Source organism: Populus euphratica, unplaced genomic scaffold (assembly GCF_000495115.2).
Source record: "Populus euphratica unplaced genomic scaffold, PopEup_1.0 scaffold903.1, whole genome shotgun sequence".
In the NCBI taxonomy this organism is placed as follows: domain Eukaryota; kingdom Viridiplantae; phylum Streptophyta; class Magnoliopsida; order Malpighiales; family Salicaceae; genus Populus; species Populus euphratica.
In genome coordinates, this window is record NW_011500762.1 from 36,863 (window position 1) to 45,379 (window position 8,517).

Consider the following 8,517-nt stretch of genomic DNA (forward strand, 5'->3'; position numbering starts at 1 on the left):
ATACATCTTAATGTACTTCGATCAACTACTTCAACGGAAATTATGTCTTTTCATAGCTATATTCTGCTCTTCAAAACAGAATTTTATTTACGTGTTCAAAGATGACTCTGGTTTTTATGAGCCCCTCTCTTTTCTCTCTCTCTCTCTCTCTCTCTTTTTAACGAGAGTATTATTACGAGTTAAAGTTTTTTCCGCAGCAAAGTATACCGAAACTTCAAAACTTTATCCATGATGCTGACGACTGGACTCTTTAAATCCAGTAATTATAGTAACACAGCAGGAGATTCATTCTCCTGTAAAGCTCATGAATTTCAGGAGACAAATGATTCTGAAATTAACAACACAAAATATCAAGATTGTTCTAGCAAGTTCTCTAAATATAAGTTCAAGATGTATCTCCCTGTTGACAAAACATCAAGTCTCTTCTCGCTAGGTTCATACTTCCCCCTCCGAAGCTGGTATCGATGAGTTACAGAAGAAATGGTATATGCTTGCCCTTCAATTGTCACACTTTCTCCACATTGCAGGTTCTGCTACACCAGTAACAGCTTAAATGAACAAGAAATTTTTTTTGATGCACAATAGTAACATCAAATTCATCCGATGAACAAAGATATAAACATAAAAAATATGACCAAGGACAGACAGATCACTGAATTTTCTGTTTCTAGTGTACACGGACCGCAAAAGAAGGGTCTGCATTTTGGTTTCTTCTATTAGAAATCATACAGGCACATCTGACATTTACAACTCATAAATGCAAGGTAAACAGCTCATTGTTCCATAATTTGACCCCATACTATAGCCATCAGTCTTTTCCCAAATCAGAGGATACACAGAACATGGAATTATGGTGCTGCAAGAATACCCTAATTTCCCCAATTCCTTTTGGGGAACCCTGATTTGTGGAGCAGTGGAAGCCTGGACAGCATTTAAACAACATAAAAGCTGATATTTATTCCTCTTCTTTATCCTTTAAAGTAGGTCTGCTATCAGCAAGCAGGTGAACAGTATCTCAGGGATATGTACCTTTATCTATGTTGTGATGGCGACCTCTAACTTTTCTTTGCAGTAGCCTTCTATATGTGCATGTGTATATCCATTCAAACTTTATATTAAATTCTCTTATTTATGTCGATTTTTCTTATCTGTGTCATTAAGGTCAATTATGGAGATTTCTTACAATAATTTGATTACACGCACAGCTGGAAAAGGAGCGTTGAGGACTGGAGTGAGGATCCTAGGACAAAAATGAGAACCTCTTCCCATTCCACCAAGTGATCAACACCAAACCTTCTCTCAGTGAAGAATTAGGCAAGCACCAAGTGCAGTGTACCTTTCAGTTCTCCAATAAGCAAATCAAACTTCTTTGCTATTGCCCACATTCATTCAGTTTATTGAGGTAGCTGTAAACAGCAGACATAGCACTCCATCCAATTTCTGCCCTCCCCTTTATTATTTAACTTTGCTCCTCCTTTGACATCATTTAATTTAAGCACATCATGCATCTTTCATATTGCTAAACTATGCCAGCATTCATTAATTTGTTTGTGTTCTCTCTCAGTTATTCGTATCATTAGTTCATTAAATATAAAATAAGACAGAACAGAAAGGATTGTAGCCTTTTGCCTTAACACCCGGAGTGCTCTTTCTAAAGGAACAGACATACTAATTAGTTCAGTATCATTTTAGCTTTGATTTATTTTTTATACCAAAGCAGCTGCAAATCACAGCCGAAATCTCACATCTACGGTAACAACTTTTCCATTTCCCTACAAACCCAAAGCATCGCATGGTAATTCTCAACTGCATTGCACTTTCCTCTTATTTATCCACTCGGGAAAAAAAAAAAAAAAACACGCTTAAAATAAGTAGCAAACAACCCCATGGTTAGCAAAGATCTCCCAAACAACAAGCGTTCTGTGTTTGATGTTTGAAGAAACGAATGAAGAAAAAGAAAAACTTACAGGGGGGAAGCAACGGATACCAAGATTCTTTGGAGGAGGTGTAATTTCAATGACTTTATAAGGGTAGGAACGGTCTCTGTCTCTTTCTTTCTTTCTGCATGTTACATCAAGTGTTGGTGTCTGCTGCCAAATTATAGTTAGAGAGCAATTACTGAAAAATGATTATATGTGAGAAAACATGAATAGATCAATTACGAATCAATTTAAAGAAAACCTCCGTGAATTGGTGATTGATTCACACCTTCTGATACGCACCTACATTCCAAGACGCCATTGTCATGCTTCTGCTCTCTCTCTCTCTCTCTCTGCGAGTCTACTTTCTTTCTTTTGCGTGTCTGTAATTGAGAGTGGAAGAGTGGAAAAAGGAAAGCCACAAAAATATAAAGATCTTTTCTTTTTGACAATTAAGAAGAAAAGACTATAGAAAAAGAACAAAAAAAAAAGAGGTGCTAATTTTAGGAAGGTAGATACTTTAATTTTTAAAAAAAATTCTAAAACTTGCTCACATAAGTCAATCTAGATTATCTTTTTGTTTTAGTAATTAAAAAAACATTTTTATAAAATTTTTATTTTTTATTTTTTTAATTAATATTTTTAATATTTTTAGATAACTTTAGTATATTAATATCAAAAATAAAATTTTTAAAAAATTATTTTAATATATTTCTAAGTAAAAATAATGGCCACTAGAATATTAAACAAACACTCTAAAAATATAATTATATAAATTTAAATACAAGTCTTAAAATAAAATAAAATCGCATAAATTAAAGTACATAAAATTAAATAATTTGATAAAAAAATAAAATAAAAATTTCAAGAAAAAAAAAATGCTAATATATTCAACTGAATTATAATTTATGTGATAAAATAATAAAACTCTATTTATATTACTGTAGAGTTTGAATTCTATTTATATAAATAGTTCTACATACACTAATATCATATAAAAAAATTATTAAATAATACAAGACAAATCCTTTTTTTTTATTAAAAGACAAATCCTTTTTTTTATTAAATAACACTTGAATCTTAGTCTTATATTTCTTATTTGATTGGTTATTCCATTGATGATTCTCATTCTGAGAAGGATAGTATCTTCTTAGTTGTGTGCATTTTTTTTATTGTTTTTTTTATGATTGATAATAAGAAGGATAGTATCTCCTTAGTTGTGTGCATTTTCAAACTTTATTTTTTATTGTTTTTTTTATGATTGATAATAACTTTTGGTAACTTAGTTGACTAGTTCATTGCTTCTTTAAGACTCTTAATCGAACTAAATACTTTTTTAACTCAATCAATTGTTTTAACTCATAATTAATTTTAGCTTTCTATTCTTATTTTGTGATGAATAATCGTTGTTTTTTATGCTTGATACATGTATTTTTTTAGGTAAAAACAATACCTTTCTTATTTTTTTATTTCTTAAATGAATGATTATTAACCCTATCAAACATGTACTAAAATTAAATTAAGTATGATATGAAAAATAATATTATTCATCTAAATTAATTTAATTTAAAAATTACACGCTCTTTGAATTTTAGGTAGGATATTTAGGTTAAATTACACCGAATTCATTATCTCTTATAAAATCTAAATATTATTTAAAAACCCTAGATAATGTTTTTTTGTAAAGATTCAATTAAAAACCTCAAATAATCTACATTCTTTCAAAAATTAAATGGTAGCTTTAAATTTTGTTCTAAAATAAGCCCTCTTAAATAGAGTACTTTCCTCACATTGAATGATCTACTATAAGTACTAGTCATAGCAAATATATATATATATATATATATATATATAGATCTTTACATTTCCAATACTTCAAAAGAGAAGGAATTCATTTTTAAACTAATTATATAAATTTAAAAATATAGAAGAAAATTATCTTATTATAGCCAAAAGTTGTTCTTGTAGATTGTATTAGATGGTTGGGAAAAACACATCATTAAGCTTATAATAAAAAAATTATTGTATTTTTAATAGGATTCAACTATCACGTATCATGTTAAAACTCAACAAAAAGCTTCTAGCAGCCTTTTCCTTATTTTAGTATAAATCTAGCAATACCTTCGTATTCATGTATGTATTACAAACCATTAGTCTTTATGACTTGGCTATAATAAATTATCTCTACCTAGTTGATGAAGAACTCTTGTACAATACATTTATTATAAATATAAAATCAACCACTTTAATTTTAAAAGATCTTAAACTTTATGCAAAGTATCTTGCAAATCCTTTTTAGTTTAATTTCTCTAATTCTCAAGTGGATCAAAAGAATTAGAATTGGTGTCTTTAAGATTTTTTTCTTGTACTTGACAAAAAAAAATTAGAAACAATTTTATTGCTATTATCATTTTCATTTTCAATCATGAAATCTATATTACACATGTAAAATCAAACATTTTAATTTTAAAAGACCTTGAAACTTTATGCAAAGGATCTTGCGAATCCTTTTTAGTTTAATTCCTCCAATCCTCCGATGGATCAAAAAAACTAGTGTCCTTAAGACCTTTTTCTTGTACTTGATAAAAAAATAGAAACAATTTTATTACTATTGTCATATGTATTTTTAATCATGAAATCTTCATTGCTTTATTTATCAAGACAATCATGTTTGATGTGTATGGTCGATTAATCGATGATTATAGTAAGGGTAATGCCATGATTATTAAAGATAATCTAGTATCTAGATCCATGTTGAGCCAAGTTATTGGCTTTTTTATTGTTTTTTCTCATTAAAAAAACAAAAATAAAATTAAAAATCTCTTAATGAGATTTGTGGCCATAATCTAATATGGAATTAAAGTTGATATTTCACACTTATGAACTAGATAATTACTTGAATAATAAGTAATGAATTCATTATTATATGATTGATTGTGCTCCTGTTTGTTGGAGTATCTTCAAGCTTAAATTAAGTTCACCTATTCATCATCGTTATTTGTGCAAAGAAAATAAAGCTAAAAAAATAAGGTCATTTTATGACCTATTTGGGATATTAACCCTACATCAATTTTGTTTATAGTCTTTTATCCATTAAACCATAATTACTATGTAAATGGTTCTACAATAATACTTTTAATATCTTGTTTCAATTCATAGTATATATTAATGTAAGGATGAGAAACTAAGAAATCACTTAAGGCTCATTCTTCAACTATTTTTTTATGGTATGTAAATGGTTCTACAATGTTAATCTTCATTTATTGATACAATATCTTTAAAAAAAAAAAAAGGCTTTGACAACATATATTCAAGTGATACAATATCTTTTTTAAAAAAAAGGCTTTGACAACATATATTCAAACACTATTTATGATAGGATATTGTTAATTGATCCTTCTAATATTGAAATATACAATCTTATACACTTTCCAAGCCTTGAGAGGGCTAACTCTAGGGTCTAACTAAACAAGCTCTTATGTATTCAAAGACAACTTGTATCTTTTCATTCATTAAAACTCATTAAAGCTTTTCCTTTCACCAACTAAATAAAAGGTCTAATCTTCCTTGCAATATTTAAAATAAACCTTTTTACAAAATTAATCTTGCCAATAAGATTTTGCATCCATTATAGCTTGTTCTTTATTTTTGTTTACCTTTATGCCTCACTAATGCACTAAAAATCCCTAGCAAATTATATATTTATACTTCTAAGGCTCGTTTTAAGGGATTCATTTTTAAACTAATACATCCTCATTAGTTCAAATCAATATAAAGTTCATTTAGTTAGTGGATCTTGATTTTAATTTTATCATAATATCATTAATTTAAACCTTCATATTATGATTAATCATATCATGAAAGATTAAGTTCATAGTTCTTTTATTTGTTGCACTTATATTTTTCAATTTAAAAGGCATTATCACTTATTCTCTCATTTCCAGTGAAGGTAGTCTTGGAAATATTATCTTTTTCATTGAACATTTATTCATAACTAGGTGACCTTTCATAAAACTATGTATTTCATTTCTAGATGCATTTATAAGCATATCAGTCATTGGTATAGAATATTCATCTTTTAAAGTTACATGATTTAGATTTTTAAAATTTGATGCATAACTTGGTATTCATTTTTAACACTAGTATTAAATATCTATTCACTATATCTCACTAGCTTAATAAATCCAGATTCTAAAAGTCATTCAATTTTTTCCTTCACATGATCAATCATGTTTAGAGACACTCTCCAAAAAAGTTATATAAGTGGCTTGAAACCAAGCTTGATTGGTAAAGAATGTTTGACCAAGCTTCTATATAATCCAAGCATCTCATTGTAACACTAGGAAAAATAGTCTTTGTACATGTTAAATTTACTAATAATTTTTTTTTTCTGAAGCTCTTGTAATATACATGTATTTATAAAGGTTGGTTTAATCCTATTTTCAATCCTAAGTGAACTTGAATTAGTGTGTCCTAAACTTCAACTTATCCATCATCCATATTTTGTGGTGTTAGAGGAAAGCTTGTCATATCGAGAAAGATCAATCTATGGTCTTAATGTGGCTTTAGTTAACAAATTCAATTATATTGTCCTATACACTTATAGGCTTTATTGAAAGCCTCAAAACATTCTATTAAGCTATAATGATTCATTTAATCTTGTGGCTCATATTTTAGACTATTTTCTTCTCAATATAGGTTATTTGGTCTAGAAAAATCTATTATGAATCACTAAATGTGTGTTATCTTCTTTCTAATAAAGAAGCCAATAGGGTGATCCATGTTATACATGTCTATGAATTAGACTAGATCAATATCATCATTATATAACCATGCATTTGTCATCCTTAAATTAACAAAAAATGATTTAACATCCATCAAAACTATATCAGCTAGTCCATCTCATAACCAAACTATTAAGGTCTAATGTAAAGATGATGGCGCACCCTTATTAGGATGTATTAAGTTTCATCCAAGTTGGGTGTTATAGTGATTAGTACTTAAAAGTGCATTTTTATCATGGTTTTATATCATCATTTTGCACTTGAAGTATCAATAACTCCTTAACTAAAATATGTTTTATAAGAATGTATCTAATAATATAAGATACCTATAATTTATGGTAAATATCTATTTTTAATGCAGGCCTATCACATAAATGAAAGGATTGATTGATGACTTGAAGAACTTAAATTGCAAGGATAAAGAGATGGCCAAACTTAGAAAAGAGATGTCGGTGCAATCCAAACCGGAACACTGTTCGGTAAATGGGTCATATCTGGAGCTATATATCTCAGATTTAGGTCCAATTTATATGGATGGAAAGGTAAGACATAGGCCTACAACTTTCATATGGAGCCCAAGATCTAAAAAGGCCATTATCAAGTCCAAATTGTAGCAACAACAAAGAAGCCCGAATCTGTCTTCCAGCCCGAGCACTGTTCGGTATTTTGGCCATATCTGGAGTTCTAGAAGTCCAAATGAGCTGAAGTTTTTACACAAGAAAGCTGAGACAATTGCCTACAACTTTCATGTTTGCAACTGGCTCCAATTTTGACGTTATCAATGACGTTTTGGGCAGACAAAAGAAGATAAGGATTGTCACCAAGTCAAAAGTTGGTCACCCACTTATCAATTAGTCATCAAATCAATAGTTCCCATTTTTGGCCTATAAAAGGAGGCATTTGCCATGCATTTAGGCATCTTGGTGTCCAGATCAAGATCATGCTCTTCCTTTCTCTCTTTGTATTTTTTATGCTTTGTTTTCATTAATATTAAGTTTATGCCTTTCATTTCCTTTCCTTTACTTAGTTAACTTTTATGTTCTTATTTTGTTTATCTATTTTGCTTTCTTTCATTATGTCTAGCTAAGTTAATTATGTCAAGGTGAAAAGGTTACACTAATGGTGTAAGAATAAGTATAATGTAAACTTAATATGGACTTTAATGTTTGATACTAACATGTTTTATATTTGTTATCTTGTTCACTCTTTAATACTTTGCTTGTTAAATGACTAATCTTGATTTATGTTGTATAACACTTGGTACAACAAATGCTTGGCACTTTCATAGCCCATAATGTATGGTATAACCGACACCTGAGCTATGAAAGGAACTTGATTTATTGTTAACATAAGTTATAATCATGAATGCTTGACGAGATTTACAAGTATTAGCATTAATTGAATAAGATGACTAATGTAATCATGTTAACAATATATAATCTGATTGGAACCTCCTTTGTGTGTGGTTTCCAATTCAATAATAAGAGTTTATACTATACTTGTTTGATATACCATTAGTGGAACCTCTAACCTTGACATTTGTTATTATCATTGTTTAATCGTTACATTAATATTCCATCTCAAAGTTCTCATCTTCTTCTTCTTCTTCTCCTTCTTTTTCTTTATTATTATTATTATTATTATTATTATTATTATTATTATTAGTACTACTACTACTACTACTACTACTACTACTACTACTACTACTACTACTACTACTACTACTACTACTACTACTACTACTACTACTACTACTACTACTACTACTACTACTACTACTACTACTACTACTACTACTACTACTACTACTACTA

At 29.0% G+C, this 8,517-nt stretch overlaps 1 protein-coding gene and 1 long non-coding RNA gene across 9 annotated transcripts; one reads left to right on the forward strand and one right to left on the reverse strand.

The window, feature by feature from the left end:
• Positions 1 to 208: 208 nt before the first annotated feature.
• Positions 209 to 2,348, reverse strand: LOC105116303 (uncharacterized). 8 transcript variants are annotated; one of them, XR_840509.1, is made up of 3 exons: positions 2,223 to 2,341; positions 1,968 to 2,090; positions 209 to 530 (listed from the first exon to the last, which is right to left on the reverse strand). XR_840509.1 is itself a non-coding variant. In XM_011013586.1 (3 exons), exons 1-3 carry the CDS (start codon positions 2,245 to 2,247, stop codon positions 351 to 353), a joined length of 345 nt encoding a protein of 114 aa, XP_011011888.1. In that variant the 5' UTR covers positions 2,248 to 2,348; the 3' UTR covers positions 209 to 350. The 8 variants fall into 8 exon arrangements, 4 of the variants coding, with proteins under 4 accessions (XP_011011888.1, XP_011011890.1, XP_011011889.1 ...); XR_840507.1 differs by having other exon boundaries at positions 2,182 to 2,341; XR_840506.1 differs by having other exon boundaries at positions 1,968 to 2,087; positions 2,182 to 2,340.
• LOC105116301 (uncharacterized) lies at positions 618 to 1,943 on the forward strand. Its single transcript, XR_840505.1, has 2 exons — positions 618 to 700; positions 743 to 1,943. It is a non-coding gene; the product is annotated as an uncharacterized LOC105116301 (long non-coding RNA).
• Positions 2,349 to 8,517: the final 6,169 nt, after the last annotated feature.

Coding starts and splice junctions, on each gene's coding strand:
- LOC105116303 (XM_011013586.1), bottom strand. CDS start 2,247: ATGACAATGGCGTCTTGGAATGTAGGTGCGTATCAGAAG. Junction 2,091..2,208: donor ATGTAGGTGCGTATCAGAAG/GTGTGAATCAAT, acceptor ATAATTTGGCAG/CAGACACCAACACTTGATGT. Junction 534..1,967: donor GTATCCGTTGCTTCCCCCCT/GTAAGTTTTTCT, acceptor TTACTGGTGTAG/CAGAACCTGCAATGTGGAGA.